A 17,849-nucleotide genomic window follows, 5' to 3' on the forward strand; every position below is an offset into this window, starting at 1 on the left:
CACATTAGAAGTTTCCAAAAACCCTGAGAAAAGGGAATATCTAACACCTCTAGTTTTGTAGAAGACGGGGAAAAAGTACTTAGTAAGTGTGAACTATGTGCCAGGCAACATGGTAAGCAATGGGGATGAGGTTAAAAGCAAAGAGGGCATCCAAAGTGACTTCTCCGTGATTATTCTGCTAATAAATACCAAAGGTATAGAATTTGAACTCATCTTCCTATCTGTACCAAGTTTTCCATCTTCTATGTTAAACTGATTTTTATATAAAACATGGAGAAAAAAAGAAGAAAAACCTGATTGGAGAAGTCAAAGTAGTTTTTCTTTTTGTTGGTTTCATATGCTACATGTTTGAAAAGCAAAATGAATTCTAACATCATCCTCACCTGTCTTTCTGTGAGATCCAAGTTCACTGCAATCTCATATCTCCTCAGCCTGGTCAGGTAGTTATGATGAGCAAATTCTGCTTCGAGCTCCCGGATCTGCTCCTTGGTGAAGGCTGTCCTTTCCTTCCTGGGCTTACTGTTTACTTCCGACTTGTAATTTCCTTCCTGGGAATCTGAAAGTCAAAGCACATCACAGGTAACATCATTAAACTATGGGATTAATGAAGACATCTGCTAGTGAAAAAAATAAAATTAGTTTCAGGGTTGAGGATTGCCTATTCTAGACTACCAATGACTTCTCCACCAACCAAGGCCAACCCAGATTACACCCCCCCAAAAAAATAGAATAAAAACTCCTGACACAACACAGAGAATATTCATATCTGTCAAATCCCCAAACAAGGTTGGGCAGCGTTGATCCAGAGCCTTGTATCAACTCCAAATAACCTCTCTAACAAGCCAAACATCTTTCAGATAAAACAGCCCAGCTATAAGAGAAATCATAACTCACAAAACGGATCCCAATTTAGTTCCATAAATGCAAAAAAAATGTGTATATGTATGTATATGTATATATGAGATATTGAATGTGGATGTCACTGTGATTTCTTCATGAGTTTAGAAATAAAATCATTTGGAAAGGAAAGTCGGGAATAGAAGAGTGTCTTGTATGTAGCAAAATGCTGGAGAATACAGGAGAGAATCTCTGAAACACTCAGATAAAGAATTTTAAATGACAAAAACTTAATATTGCTTTTTCTCAGAAATGAAAGAAATTACTCTTCGAACATAATTGCAAAGTGATAAAGAGATGATTAAGGTTCTTTAAACTGAGACTTAGGGGCAACTGTGTCACTCAGGAGATAGCATTTTGGCTTAGAAATGAAGAAGCCTAGGGCAGCTAGGTGGCGCAATGTATAGAGCCCTGACCCTGAAGTCCGGAGGACCTGAGTTCAAATATGGTCTCAGACACTTACTACTTCCTAGCTGTGTGACCCTGGGCAAGTCACTTAACTCCAATTGTCTCAGAAAAAAAAAAAAAAAAGAAAGAAATCAAAAAGACTCATCTTCATGAGTTCAAATCCAACTTAAACACGTTCATGTGATGCTCCCAATTTACAGTCTTGGGCTCAAAGATCATTGTACATAGTGACTACAGCCAAGATATTAAAAGATAATTGCTTTTTGAAAAGAAAACTATGGTAAATCTGGATTTTTATACTAAAAAGCTGACACATCATCTTGCTGAAAAAGGTCTATATAATCAAGCTGTGCTGTTGCTGTATGCTTGATTGTTTGTTAGGTTGTTTTCCATTATCAATGTATGGCTGTGAAAGTTGAACTGTAAGAAACATTGAGGGCTGCAAAATTGATGATTTGAAATTGTAGTGCTGAAGAAAACTTTTGAGAGTGTTTTGGACAATCAGGAAATCAAACCCATCAATACTTAAAGAATTTAATTCAAACTATTCGGTAGAAGGTGAAATGCTGAAATTAAAGCTTAAATACTTTGGCCAATGAAAAAATGGAACTCACTGAAAAGACCCTGATGTTAGGAAGTATTGAAGACAAAAGGAGAAGGTGATGGAAGAGGATGATATGGAGAGATGGTGACAAGTACATGACCTTGGACAGATTTTATGGTCCACTACTTTATGAAGAATTGACCACAACTGAACTATTGAAGAACAATAGCAAAAAACAAGCTTAAAGGGCAGTTCTGTTGAGCACAGGGAAACCTTTCTTCCTCAATAATAGTTTTGTGGTGCTTTTTCTTAATTTTAGCTTGCCATTTCAATGTATATTGAGAGTTGTCTGGGGGTTCTAAGTAGTTAAGCAGTATGCTTGGAATTAAATAGACGATATGTATCAGAAACAAGATGAGAACCCTTACTCTGGGATCAGCTCTGACAGGCAGTGTTGTATTTTGTAGTTGTAATCATAGAAGCCAGAATCGGAATGACATGCATTTGAATATCATTTTAGGATATTAGCTCTGTGACACTGAATAAATCACTCCATCTTTCTAGGGTGTAATTTTCTCATCCATGAAAAGAAGGGATAAGAAGTGATAATCTCTAAGTTCCAACCAAATCTACCCTCCTATGGTCTCTATTCACAGTGCCATACGTAGAATATTTTTTCATCCTTCCAACATCTCTGAAGGCAGCATGATGTGTGATAGTGTCAGAGCTATGGGCAACTTGTCAAAGTTCAGAAAGGTCATCATTCAAATATATAATCCTTCATGTCCGAATATGTTCTTCTAAAATAGCCAGATAACAAATTATCCTGATAATTGCTTCCTTTTACCACCTGTGTATACACTTGCACTCAGAGCCAGAATTTAAGAGCGAGATGAAATGGTACTTTCCTCCGATCACATCTGATTATGTTTGACAGAAGAATTATCATGTTTCTTATACGGCACAAAACTGAGAGCTATTTATAAGCATTCGTTTCCTTTTTGCCATGACCAAAGAATTCATTGAGTAGTGGCCAACCTATTATTTATGAGCTTTTCCACAGTTAAGCTGTCCTTTGGACAAGAGAGACAGTCTATTAATGGAACTATACTTGATAGAGATGTGTGGTGGGTATGAATTAACTACAGAATGTTTCCAGTGATGACCTATGTTCAAGCAACTATAAAAAGTGGTGAGAAAATGGAAAAATGCAAAAGGTGAGCTGGCCATGTTCTATGAGTGAGGAATAGCAGATGGAAAGTCCAAGCTTTCCACTAGTGCCCAAGAAGTGTAAAAGGCTCTCTGTGGGTGGGAAGTTCCTCGGCACCTTTCAGGGAATCCTTTCTGAAGGACCCGTGGAAGACCAGGAATGAGCACCAGGGAGAAAAAGCATTAATGCAATGTGATCTACAACCACCATCATGAAGAGGATCACAGATTCTAGCCTCTAGATGGTGCAAGGCAAAGAGCACAGAGCCTACCAGAAGACTTGAGTGAGTTCAAATCTTGTCTCAGGTGCTTACTGGGCAAGTCTTGACCACTGTCTGCTAGAATTTCTTCAAGTATAAAAGTGGGATAATAATAATGCTTAATTCCAAGGCTTGTGGTGAAGATCAAATGAGATAATTTTTAAGGCACTTCACATAGTTCCTACAACATATTAAGGGCTATGTAAATATTATTATTGTTTTGTTTTCATTATAGCACAAAAAAGGGAGAAATTTTCAACTCAGATCCGTGTTATCAGGAAACTGTGCTTTTTTCTCATCCCTCCCTCATCAGCTCCTAGTACCCTCTTCCCCCAAACTGGGTTGTCTTCATTATCTATAAATACTTATTTATATTATATATAATATATAATATATATGAAAAAATATATATACATATATATGTGTGTATATATATATGTATATATATATACATATATATATACATATATATACATACATATATATACATATATATACATACATATATATATATATATATATATATATATATATATATATATATATATATATATATATATATATATATATATATATATATATATATATACACACACACACTGCACTGTTCCTGTCGTGCAGGACAGGGATTAATTTGTGTTTTTTCTCTCCCTGGGGCCGAGTGATGCTTGGTACAGAGCAGGCATGCAAGTGTTTATTCATTGATTTTTCATTGTATCCATAGCGCTAAACACAATATCTGGTTCATTGCAAACATGTGATAAATGCTTGAAGACGGAATGATTGCTAAACCTTTTTTTCTTCTAATTGGCTTATTTGAAGTCCAAAGATGCTGAAATCCTGAGAATGCATGTATAAGAAATCCCAAACATTTTGGATGTTCTCTCCTTCCCCCTACCAATACTCAGCCTCATAAGAACCATCAGGGAATGACTAGAGGCTATTAGCACACCATGGCACCATCTAAAAGTGAAACTCCTGGACTAGGTCATGGTTATGTCAATAATTGTGACTCATCATTAGCAGGATCTGAAGCTGCCCCATTGCTTTGCTTTCTGTGGCCAGCAAGAGCAATAGTCAGTTTTCCTCAATAGCCTGGCCCATCCGCTGCCCCAACAGACCACAGAATGCGTTTTCCTGCCGGGTACATAGGCTACATCCAGCGTTCTTTCTAAATCACCGAACGCAGTCATAGGCTCATCACTCACACCTCCGTTGATGGGCTCCGTGCCTTGGCAGAGTCCAGGCAGCTGCAATAGTCTAGAGAAGTGGTGGTCATGGGTCGTGTGCCTGCTGATTGGCATCTTCCCCACCAGTGAGACTCCTGCCCATTATGTAAAAGCTGGGACTGGAAGGAGGATGAGGCTGGATGCAGACAATATCAAGACATCTGCAACCATCCAGATGTTTTCTCTACGTTATTATTAGATAAACATTCAGGTATCTCAGAACATCCAGATGTTCTGACATAATGTAGGCAAAACTCCCCGGTGAGTGGCTGCATTGTTCACTTTTCAGCTGGAAGCTTGAGCTCTTGTAGCATCTCTCATAGTCCATATTCATGCTCAGAAAATGGACCTCTCACACCAGGCTCCCAGCGTGTACACACTCGGATGCCAAATTGGACCAGAGCCCTGTCCCTAGGCTGTGGGTCACTTTGCTTTGATGGGGCAAAACCCTTCTCCTTGCGTGTAAAACAAATGTGGACTCAAGTCACAGAACCAGGCTTTTTTTTTTTTCCTAAGCAATCTGATGTGAATGATTCATAGTTTGCCTATTTCCTTATGTAAGCATGAATGAATGAATTCACATTAGGGGAAGCGTGTTAACTTATGTTTATTTTCATTTCTTTGAAATTTACATCCTTTAACTCTTTGTGCTAGTCACAGCTTCCAGAAAAGTGACTAAATAGCTTTCTTTGTGTGTGTGTAAATAGGGAAAGGAACACTTTCATTCCTATCTGTAGCAAGTCGGTCTGTGCACAGAGCAGATCCAGCACCTAAAGATGGCTCTTTCTCAAATCCCTGACCATCATGACAAGCTTCAATTCCATAGCCACTTTCTGAATTTCCTTTCTAAACATAAGCTGTCCAAAAACTACTGCCCAGAATATTGTCATTTCCACGGTGGTCACTCAAGTTGAGGGTAATTGTTATGGGAAGATTAAATTGTAAATAATATAACATAGGCTGAATCTGCCCCTCCGCCTTCCGCTGCCAGCAAAGGGGGAAAATCACAGATAGACCAGATGTGTCAATTACTACCCCATAAGAATATTTCCTCTCTTTTTTTAACTTGCTCTCTAGGCTTTTTATCGCAGTTAAAAGTTTAAAAAAAAAAACACTTTCCCCCTTTTCTTTCCCATTAAACACAAACTCCCTGGAATAGTGTTTTTTGGACTTGTAACCTCCATAAACTTGGGTTGTTTTAATTTCCAAAGTCATAAATCTTTTTCTTTCTTTCTTTTTCTTTTTGGAATGTTTCTTTTTAACAGTCTCTAAAGGATAAAGACTGGGAGATCCCATCTCTTTTTGACCTTAAGGTCTTTGTTCATATCACCTGACTAGCTTTTCTTTGGTGGAAAATGGGTGGGAGACTTGGAAGAGGCTTTTGGCAGATCTCAAATCAGCGTCCATCTGTTTCCCAGCTGTTTCAACTGAGGCAAAAATCTCTCAGTTTTCTTCCACTACCCATATCCTATGCCAAATGGTAGGTGTTGAGGGGGGAATTTAGAAACTGCATCCCTTCTTTCTGCCTCTCAGCCTCAAACAAAATATCACCATCTGGCCCAATATATTACAATCTAAAAGGTCACCATTTGAGTATTCTCACTTGTAGACCTTCATGGGCACATTTAAGAAAGAGTATGTGAACACAAGTGCACACAATACACAAAACAATTCTTTCTCTCATACACACACACACACACACACACACACACACACACACACACACACACACACACACACACATATGCCTCACTCTTCCTTAAAGAAATGTTGACTTATGGGTTCAGGTACTGGTTGGCTGTCCTTGTTCCATAACCTTTGGCTTGCTGGGACTATGCTAATGGAAGAAGTCTGTGATACTTCCGTCAAGGATACAAATTGCTCTCCAAGGATCAGTTCTGTCTAGTTTTTAGAACTTCTCCACATGTGACTTTTTATTTCACCCAGGGCAAGGCAGCGCCAAAAGATAATAATGTTTTATTAGAGGCCAATGAGACAAGGGCTTTCTGTTCAGGAGCGACATGGTATGTTTTAAGCCAAAGAGTATCATTAAAGCATAACTGACAAGAGATATTGTAACCCAAAACTTAATCTATTAACTTGCTTGACTGAAAAGTTAGTGGAGTATTAGGTGCACATAAAGAGTAAAATGAAACATCACCACAGAGAAATCTGACCAAAATGATCTAACTTTTCTGAAAAACAGATGAATATGGGGCTCAACAATATTGTTCCCTTAGAAGATTTCTTGGGTCTACTTTTTATTGGACACAGGACCATCTTGCATGGAGCATTGCTGAGTTGGTTCAATAAGAAAAATATTTCAGAGGGTGAAATATAGGGTTTGGTGTGGTGAATGGTGAGACACAACGTAATTGGGCCATGTGGTTCCTTCCCAATAACTGGAGTTCACAAAATGTCTCCAGAGCATCTCAGGAAGATTTTCTTGGAGATTTCTGATAAGTGGATAGAGGAAAGTAGCAGTGTAGGAAGTCATGTAGAAGTCCCATAGAGATGGCAAGCAACAATGACCCATTTAAAAAGAATCTTAGATCCACCAAACTATTGAAGGCCTTGATTTTAGTAAGGTTCTTTGTATTTGAAAAGGGAGCCTTGGAAGAATTATTTGTTAGTTTAATACTTAAATCTCTTCACTTTGTATCTTATTGAGACATGGTGCTAGTCATGGCTACTTGAAGGCTATGAAAAAGGAAGACCAGGGTCAAAGAGTTTCTTCCTGCTTTGAAGAGCATCCAGGAGAATAGCCTAAGGAAGGTCTTGGATTTCCTTTGGTATGACTTTTCTGGCTAAGTTCAGAGTCAACCCAAGCCAGATGCAGAGAGGGGAACTGGGTGGAGTTGAGGAGTGGAGAACATTTCACAAAGATGAGTGTGTAAAGGTGGAGCAATCTGTTTCTGTGGAGAAGGGGTTTACACCAACAAAACCCCTAGATCCTTGAGAACCAATGTGTACTTAAATTAACAAATTCTCTCTCTCTTCTCTCTCTCTCTCTCTCTCTCTCTCTCTCTCTCTCTCTCTCTCTCTCTCTCTCTCTCTCTCTCTCTCTCTCTCTCTCTCTCTCTCCTCTCTCTCTCTCTCTCTCTCTCTCTCTCTCTCTCTCTCTCCTCTCTTCTCTCTCTCTCTCTCTCTCTCTCTCTCTCTCTCTCTCTCTCTCTCTCTCTCTCTCTCTCTCTCTCTCTCTCTCTCTCTCTCCCTCTCTCTCTCTCTCCCTCTCCCTCTCTCTTTCTCTGACTCAAATTGCTTGAATAATTAGGTACCTCATAAAAAGCAATCATTCTGAAAGCCATGATTGACTGTCTTTGAGGGTGGATGTAAAAGCATGTCAGCTGAGTCCCTTGGTAGCACACTGACATTTGAAAAATAGATGTTTCTGATAGCAAACTATCAACAAGCTATTTGGTTCTTGTAGCTAAGAGTTATGCACAAAAATTGGACTAACTCAAAACTTTGGTAGGTTTCCTACATTATATATTAGATTGTAAAAAACCCTAGACATTTACCAGCATTTTGCAAAATAAAAAATAAATTCCATGAATAGTCACAAATCATATATTAGCATAACCCAGATTAGTGAGTTTTTTATTGAGAAGGTGTTCTTTAAGGCAGAATTTTAAAGTTAGAAGGAAACAGCCCTTTCATTAAATGCATTGGGAGCTTCATAGTTGAAGAGCTAAAGCTGGGACCTCTTAAGTACTGTTATAGCTTGGGACTCCTTTGGTAGTCTGGGGAAACCAATAGATCCCTTCACAGATTAATGTTTCTAATTGTAGGAAATAAAACAGGATGACAAAAGTAATCAAGGGTAAGTGAAAATGAAGATGGAATTTTTTCATCCTCCTAGGTCATAGACCTTCTCTAAACTATCCTTGGACACATTGGGAATTCATGTCGAGGATTAAGACCCTCTCATCTAAAGAATAAAGATGATTTCCTGAAATGATAAGGTAATACCAGAGGTCACAGATAGAGTTGGATTGGGGGGAGCGGGCAGTTCATTTCTTCATGAATTGAAATTCTTCTTGATGTGACATGAGTATTGCACTCAGTAAGCATCATGTCAGAGCCCTTAGAATACTGAAACCACTTTTGGACTTTTCCCAGAAATTATACTATGCAAAGATGCAAGAATGATGCAAAGATGAAAGAAGATATCTGTATTAAACATATAGCCTTGGTGAAGCAGGGGCATTTTTGAGGGTGAAAAACAAGAATCTGGAAATTGCTGCTTTCCATAAAGGCATAAATGTAAAGAAAGAAAATAGATGTGTTTATGGAAAGGTGCCCAAGAAGGCCGGAATATGAACAAGAACATAAAACAAAGGCTACAACTCAAGCATTGCGAAGAGTCAATGCTCATGCACTTTAACTGAGAGGCTTTGCCCAAATGAAAATCGTGTGAGCAATCTGAAAATGTGCTCAACAGCAGTGGACACTGGGATTAAGAGAGGCTCCAAAATTAGATAGGTTTTGCCCTTTGGATTCAAGACTAAATGCTTCTTTGGTGATGGGATTGTTGTGGTCCATTGGGCTCCAACAGAACTTGGCAAATAATCTTTGACAACTCATCTTTAACGAGCTGAGCAGGAACTGGATTTTGTTATAGGTCTGAAGGGTCCCAGAAGCCTCTAATACTGAAATGAAAATAACCTCCCTATTTCTCCCTCCCCAACAAAATATCTGACCTAGCTGTTCAGTTTTTCCTTAAAGACTCAATGAAGGGAAAGCTATTTATTCCATACTGTCTGGAGTACTCTGCTGCTTCAAACCTAGCTCAATTTTCCTAACTTCCCTCAACATTCAGCTCAAATCCCAACTTCATAAGAAGTTTTACCTAATTCCTATCTCCCCTCACCTTTTTGTATATATGTAATTATTTAAAGATTATCTTTTATTATCATGTAAGCCTCTTGAGGACAGGACTGTTTTTGTATTTCTATATGTCATCATCATTTGGAACAGTATTTGGCCCATTATAAGTTTGATATATATATATATAAAACACAACATAATTATTAACACTTCCCCCCAGCTAAAAGCCACTTTATTTTTTCATAGAGATGATTGCTAAAATGTTTTGCTTTGCTTCAAACCAACAATAGTTTCTCTATAGTCTTTATCAATGGCACAAAATTCTGTTCTTGGAGTTGACAAACTAATCAATAAATCATCAATATTTATTAAGCACTTATTATATGATAGACACTGTGCTAAACAGAACAAATCTAATCTCTTCCACATAATAGTGTTGCAAATCAGCAGACATAATTATCATGCCCAACTATTTTCTCTTTCTCCCAAAGAAATACCCCAGCTTCTTTAATTGATCCTTAGAAGGGAGGATCTAAAAGTTCCTTTGTCACCCTGACTTCCCCTTTATTGACATAATCCTATCTGTCAGTGTCCTTACCAAAGAATGCATTTTCCTCATATTGGTCAGATCAAGACAGATATGGCAGTACTACAAATTCTTTAGTCCAGTACTGACTTAGATTTATGGGTAAAATAATTCCATTTTTTGAGCTGCTGTCTAGATATGATTACCTGATCCAAAGCTGGGAAATTGATTTTTTTTTAACTTCAAATGTAGCACTTTCCATTTCGTTCAATTCAATTCTATGTTGTACTCTATTGTCATCTTCTTGAATTCTTACTGTTATGGAGTATCTTAACTATCTTTCTCAGATATGTATCAGGTACAAAACTGATAAACATGTCATGTATCCAAATCACTAACAATAGGGGGAAATGAAAGGGGAAAAGGGAAAGGAGAAGCAGAGGGAAGAAAGGAAAGAAGAGGAAGGAGAAAAGAAGCATCAAGCATAAATATCTAAGACCATTTAACTAGAGACTTCTCTCTAAGATGACATCACTACTAATGACTATTCTTTCAAACTGGTCCTTCAATCAGGTCCAAAGCCCTCTAATTTTGCCTTTATTTAGCCTACATTTCTCTCTTCCTTTGAAAGTATGTGTGTGTGTGTTTGTGTGTGTGTGTGTGTGTGTGTGTTTGTGTGTGTGTGTGTGTGAGAGAGAGAGAGAGAGAGAGAGAGAGAGAGAGAGAGACAGAGAGACAGAGAGACAGAGAGACAGAGAGACAGAGAGACAGAGACATTGTTTTGAGACATGTGGCTAGGAGCTAATTTATCCAAATACATAGACAAGATTGTATTGTTGCTTTTACAACATGCTGCATAAATAATGTCTACAAAGACCAACTATTTGGGGAACCATCATGCTATGCAGCTATAATTTCACTAAATCATGGTTGCTTTTATAGATGACTTTTCCTTTAAATCAGGGCTTCTTAAACTTTTTCTATTTGCAATCCTTTTTTCCTAAAAAAACATTTTTACATAATCCTAGGTACCTAGATATATAAAATAGGTATATACCAAACATTTACTGATAATAAATCATAATTTTGTGATTATCATTCTATAACAAATGATCAGCAGGATAATTCCAGAAAGGCCTGGAAATATTTACATGAACTGATGCTAAGTGAATTGAATAGAACCAAGAGAATGTTGTACACAGTCATGACAAGATTATGTGATGATCAGTTCTGAAAAAATCTCTTTTCAACAATGAGCTGATTCAGATCAATTCCAAAAGGCTTGTGATGGAAAGAGCGATCTGCATCCAGGGAGAAGACTGTGGGACCTGAATGTGGATCACAATACAGTGTTTTCACCTTTTTTGTTATTGTTGCTTGCTTTTTTCTTTCTCATTTTTTCCCTTTTTGATCTGATTTTTCCTGTGCAACATGATATTTGTGGAAATATGTTTAGAAGAATCACACATATATTGGATTATTTGCCATCTAGGGAAAGGGATGGGGGGAAGAGAGGAAGAAAAATTTGGAACAGGAGATTTTGCAAGTATGAATGTTGAAAACTCTCTTTGCATGCATTTTGAAAATAAAAAGCTATTATTATTTCAAAAAGGAAATATAGGATGCCATACAATGTCCAGTCAGTGGAGAGTTTTAACATTGACTGGGGGCAGATAGATGGCATCGTGGATAGAGTACTGGCCCTAAACCCGAGTTCAACTCTAGCTTTAGATACTTAACACTTACTAGCTATATTACCCTGGAAAAGTCACTCAATTCCAATTGCCTTTCAAAAAGAAAAAAGCAAAAAATTTGAGTAGCAAAAGTTTGTTCTGAAAATTGATGACCTCCCAATGAATCTACATGTTGGTACTGGCATATTAAAGAACAAAGTTGACAATTTAATTTTGAGTTTTCAATGAAACTATTGAACTGACATTTTACAAGGCCTAATGGGAGCCATGGTTGATTTTGGTTTCCTATGAAAGTTTTACTGGGAAATTTGACAAAATTTACCCAAACCTTGCAAATCCAAAAAACTGGCTGGACTCAGTGAGTTTTTCAATTGAGTCCTGGCAGCCTATGATGGTGATTTAGATAAACATGAGTCATATACTGGCAAAAAAAGGAAGACCATCAGAACAGCTAGTTCACATACATCAGAGGGGAGAAGTTAAGTCAACCACTTCCTATGGGGCCAGTCCTCCTCTGTTAGGGTCTCCTTATGGCATAGAGATGACCCTGGTTACTGAAAGACCATGATAAGGGAACTCTATCTTATTAAGATCTACCAAACAGGAAGGACTTACAGTATCATCTTGATGATGGAGTGCTACTAAGGAAGGCTTGCTCAGAGCCAGATGTTTATGTCCAAAAGATTGGTCCTAGGAGACATTTAATTTAGACTTTTGTATTTCACCATACACAATAGTAAATTACAAGTAGATATATGACCTAAATATACAATTTTATATCATTTTTTCTAAATGGCAAACCAAAGAAAATACTCTTTCACAACTGTGGAAAGGGGGAAAACCTCCATCAGAAAAGACATAATGTCATTTTAATTTTCAAAATTAGCCATGTTTTTAAATGATCAAAGTCAGTACCATTAGAACATGTCCACAGATTATAAAGTGAGAGAAAAAAACCTTCTCAGTAATTCTAATAAACACTTGATATAACTTTTATACAGAGTACCAAGATTTGGAAAGCACTTCAAATGCATTATCTCATTTGATTCTCACACCAACTCTAGGGTATAAGGGCTATTATTATCCCCATTTTACACATGAGGAAACAGAGGCAGAGATTAAGCGACTTGCACAGGCTTACTAGTAAATGTCGACAATGGGACTGGAACATCCAATCTAACACTTTAGACACTCTGGCACCTAGCTGTTCAATAGTGAAAGAGACAGAACATCCCAACGTTTTTAGTGCCATTTTAAGCTTTCATTACTAAAACCTTTAAGTCTTATGATTAATAACTTAAAATACAATAAGATTTGTGGGACAGACAATATAAGAAATTGAAATAAATATCTAGGAATAATGAGCTATTCTCCAAGATTTGTAGCCAAAGGAAATGAACAAGCAGTTTCAAAAGAAGAAATGCAACATTGCACAATAATCAATTATGAATGATTTAAGTATTCTCAGAATACAATGATCCAAGGTAAATCCAAGGGATTTATGATGGAAAATGCTATCCACCTTCATAGAAAGAATTGATGAAGTCTTGAATACAAGTCAAACATATTATTTTTCACTGTATTTTTTTTCTTTTTTTTGGTTTGTGTTTTCTTTTACAAATGACTCATATGAAAATGTTTCACATAATTATGCACATTTAACCTATATAAAATTGCTTAGTATCTTAGGGAAAGAGAGGGAGAAATTTTAGAACTCAATTTTTTAAAATGAATGTTTAAATTTGTATTTACATGTAACTGGGGAAAATACTATTACAAAAAGAAGAAATGCGTATCATCAACAGCCACATGAAAAATAAATATTCCAAATCACTATTAAGTGAAATGCAAAATAAAACAATGCTAAGGTTTCACTTCATACCTATCAAGAGTCAGCAATGGAAATAACTAAATAAATATTGGAGACAGACACACTACTACATTGACGGTAGTCATAAATTGATCCAAACATTCTGTGGACAATTTGGAAATTATGTACAAAAAGTCATTGAACTGTTTTTACCCTTTGAACCATTACTGCCACCATTGATCATAAAACCAAAGGAAATAAGCAACATAAAATATTGCTCCCCTTGTAAGATGATAGCCACAGCCACATTCTTTATTGTAATAAAAAGAAAAAAAAATAGGAAACTAATTGTGGTATATTAATGTCATGGAATATTGTTGTTTTATAAGGGGAAAAAAGCAACTTTGGGGAATTCAGAGAAACCTGGGAAGACTTATGGAATGATAATAGAGAGTTGGCAAAAGCAGTAGAACATTATACACAGTGACCTCAATACTATGCCTAATAAATAATAGTAAAAAGTCATCAAAGTTTGATAAATTGCAATGAATAATTTGGAGAATTGATATGGAAAATCATTCCCCTCTTTTTTTCCTTCTCAGAAGAAAGGCAGGGGAAAGGACTGTGGAATGTGACCTAATGTGTCACACAGAGCTTCTTTAACAGCTGGCTCTATGTGGATTTTGTTTATTTTTTTAATCTTGCTGCAAGGGTTGGATAGAAGGGCAAAACTCAGGGGCAAACAATGCAGATACAAAAACCAAAACACAACTTTTTTTTTTAGAAGGCTGGATTGGAAGCCCCAAAAAGCTTGCTTCAGATTGCAGAGCTGATTCCAATGTCAGCTGTCATTTGCTACTTGTGCCACCTTGAGCAAGCTCCTTCTTCAGTCAGTGCCTCGGTTTCCCACTCTGTAAAATTAAAGGACTGGACAATCCATCCCATCTGAGGTCCTAATCAGCTCTCACTGTTGGGTCCTTGCAGGAACTTTGCTGTCAGACTTTGTCTGCTGGCCATCCACTTTCAGAATTGTAGAGAAATGTATCATTTCTGGAATTTATTTACATCATAATGTGTGATAAGACAGTAAACAATCTGGTCAAACTTGACATGTTTGGATCTCTAGATCTGGTCGCCATCATGAGGAATAGAATCAATGTACTTTTCAAACAAAACTTTCTCCAACATGTTTAGTATCTAACAAGCCCCCAAAAGTTGTTTTCCTTAAGCTGCAAAAAAGTCTGCTTTGCCAAGGAGAAATCTCCCATTCCATGAACCAAAATCTAGATTACGGCATAATGTAAAATCACCAATAAGAGCTGGGTAGAATCTTGGAGCTCACTTTGTTAACCTTATGGAGGAGGATGCGAAAACAAAACAGGTTAGGTGTTCTACCCTAGCTCATATCATAAGGCATTTGCCCAGGTCCTATGGGCAATTTCGTCTGAATGTTAATCACATGCCCTTATACAATAGCACATAGAGCAAGCTAATTAACCCTTCATTCACAAACTCCCACATTTGGATTTGGAGGCATCAGCTTCTCTAGGCTGTTCTTGTTTGTTTTTTTGTTTGTTTGTTTGTTTTGTTTTGTTTTGTTTTTTGGGGGTTTTGTTTGTTTGTTTGTTTTGTTTTGTTTTATTTTGTTTTGTTTTTTCCTCTTTGCAGATCACTCTTGTCAACATTCAGTTTGAGGTCATATTGATTTAATTTCTACTCATGCCTTGAGACTGAACCCTGAGCTACATGAAAAGCAAGAAGACGCCTCTTGGGCTTCCTCATTACTCCTGCCATCAGGATTTTTCAAGTTTATGCAGGAAAGTTGTGCTGTATTCATGCATTTGGTCAATAGCCAAGCATTATCTTTCTCTATTTCAAAAATGGATGGGCTCTCTAAACCTATATACAATAGTTTCATTCCCAATTGGACTCTAGAGCAATGTTGCTAAAGACTTCTCATAAATAGGGGTGTAAAGTGTTTTCCCACATGTCATTAAATGGAATGACTTGCTTTCCGATTCCATCCCAAAAACCGTGTCAACATTTTAAAAGTGTAAAAGATCATTTTCTATTTAGACCATACACTGAGCTGTTTACACCAGGGAAGAATAAGAGGGGGGAAATACATATTTAGATGGTAAGAAAGAGAAAGAAAGATGAGAAAAAGAGATGAGAGAGAAACAAGAAGTGAGAAAGGAAATGAGGGAGGAGAGGAAAAAAAGGAGGGAAAGGGAGGAGAGGAAAGAAGAAGGAAGAGGGGGAGGGAGGAAAGGAAAAAGAGTGATAGAAGGGGAGATGGGAGGAAAAGAGGTAATAAGAAATAATGTGGAGCAGCTAGGCTGCTTAGTAACATTTCTTGAAGTAACTGACTCATGGACAAGATTACAGATCCTTTGGAGTCTTGAGTCTCCAAGCTGTCTCCCCACGGACAGTGTGAGCTCCCTGAGGGCAGGAAATGTTTCATTTGGGTCTTTGCACCCCAAGTATCTAACTCATGGCAAATGTTTTCTATTGAATGTGAATTCCTATTGAATTGAGTCCCCCATCCTAATGACATCACTGATCCTGAACCATTAAAAAAAATGACAATAGAAAATAGATGCAAAAAGCCAACTGTGGCCATCTGCTTCAACCCTTTCCTCCACTATGAGGAAACTGAGGAACAGGGTAATCAGTTCTTCTGTGAAGACACATCTCAATACACACATATTTGAAGCACTTCCAATTTTTCCTCTGAACTGTAACTGCCGATTTTTAGAAACCATCTCTGGATTTCACACACACACACACACACACACACACACACACACACACACACACACACACAATGATGCTACATTGTTTTCAGATAACCTAACCAATGGGGAACTACCTTATTCTTTATTAGACCAAAACCCAAAGAGTTCAGAATATATATTTAAGATCACTTGATGAAAAAGTCCGAGCCTAGTTATTGCAACCATAAACAGAGGGAGTTAATGTACCATGTGAGTATAATTAAAAGAAGATTAAACATAGGTTTTCTCCCTATGAAATGCCATATCTAAAAGCCCTCCATTTGGCTTCATCTCCATAGCAGTCCCCATGTGTGAAGCTAAGGCCAGCAAAATCTATATGATCTGGGAGTATGATTCCAAGATAAAGATGTGAAGGGGGATTTGACAGCTCCCAGAAAATTAAGGCAGACTTTTTATATGAACTCCCTGCCTTTCCCTCAAAGGCGTCACCTCAATTAAGTGTATTTTTTTTTTCATTAGTGGTATATGCTTTAGAGGGCAACTAATAGGAGAGTTTGGCCATACCTCAGGAGTCAGAGCTACCAGTTCACAGGGCCTACCTCTCAGCCTCTAGATTTGAATGAGGGATGCTGCAGATTAGGAACTAAAGAAAAATAGAAGCATTATGGGGATCACCTGTTAATATTCACTATCAATAAGCATTTACTGAAAGAGATTACTATGTGTGGAGTACATCCCACGTACATACACACACAATCTAAAATAGCTTCTGATTTTAAGGGATAACCATTCTAATGTACAGCTAAGACAAGATAGGTGACATGGAAGCTTAGAATGAAAGGCACTAACAGCTGAGGAGATTGGCAAAGCCTTCCTAAAAAAGTGGGGCTGGACTTGAGTCTTCAAGGAAGCCAAGGATTCTGAAAGGTGAGGTCAGGAGGAAAACATCCAAGCCTCCTGGGCAAAGACATGGAGATTGGAAATGAGGTGTTATATGTAATTAACACCAAGTAAAACAGGATGGCTAAACTGGTGATTGTATGAAGGTGGTATAGAGTCAAAGGGCTAGAAGGAACCAGGTTAGGAAGAGCTTTCACTGCCAAAAGAAGCCCTGCCTCTTTTGTGAATTTCCCAGCCATGGCTTCTCAGAGCGGGAGAAAAGATTGCAATGGTCCCATCCTCCTCTTCAATGGCCCCATCCTCCTCACTCTATTCCTTCTTTCCTTTCAGATAATTACTCAGAATTATTTGCTTTTCTCTACTTGGCTACCATATGAAAATCCATTGAGATACTTTACAATTTCTACCAGCAGAAAATAGAAATCAATAAAACAAATTACGGTGCTGTATTTAAAAAAATGACAATCTAGACTAATGGGTAGGGGTCAGCAGAGTCAAGGTGACTATATATAATTTGAAGTAGCCATTTGCACGTAGGTGATTCTGCCCTACATGACTTAAGAAGCATAGGATCTCACCAAAGGCTGCCAAGAGATGTCAGCTATTGTACAGACCATGAAATGAAGGCCCAAGAAGAACTAAAGGGGCTTCATCCTAGTCTCCCATGTTTCCTTGGTGTAAGGAGTATCTCTTTATATAACCTTGATTCTTCTGATCCTGGCTGGCTATGAGTTGAAAATTAAAAGGAAAAAATAGCTGATGTGGACACATTAGTATAAAGGGACATGGGAAATTAAGAGGATG

The 17,849-nt window shown here is 37.6% G+C and overlaps 1 protein-coding gene across 1 annotated transcript in view; it reads right to left on the bottom strand.

Annotated features, from left to right (window-relative positions):
- Positions 1 to 17,849, bottom strand: part of MEOX2 (mesenchyme homeobox 2) — a 91,038-nt gene that overhangs the window by 25,163 nt on the left and 48,026 nt on the right. The window contains exon 2 of the mRNA XM_074268174.1: positions 384 to 556. Coding sequence (XP_074124275.1) covers positions 384 to 556 — 173 coding nt within the window. The remainder of the gene's footprint in view (positions 1 to 383; positions 557 to 17,849) is intronic.

The sequence above is a fragment of the Sminthopsis crassicaudata genome, chromosome 5 (assembly GCF_048593235.1).
Source record: "Sminthopsis crassicaudata isolate SCR6 chromosome 5, ASM4859323v1, whole genome shotgun sequence".
In the NCBI taxonomy this organism is placed as follows: domain Eukaryota; kingdom Metazoa; phylum Chordata; class Mammalia; order Dasyuromorphia; family Dasyuridae; genus Sminthopsis; species Sminthopsis crassicaudata.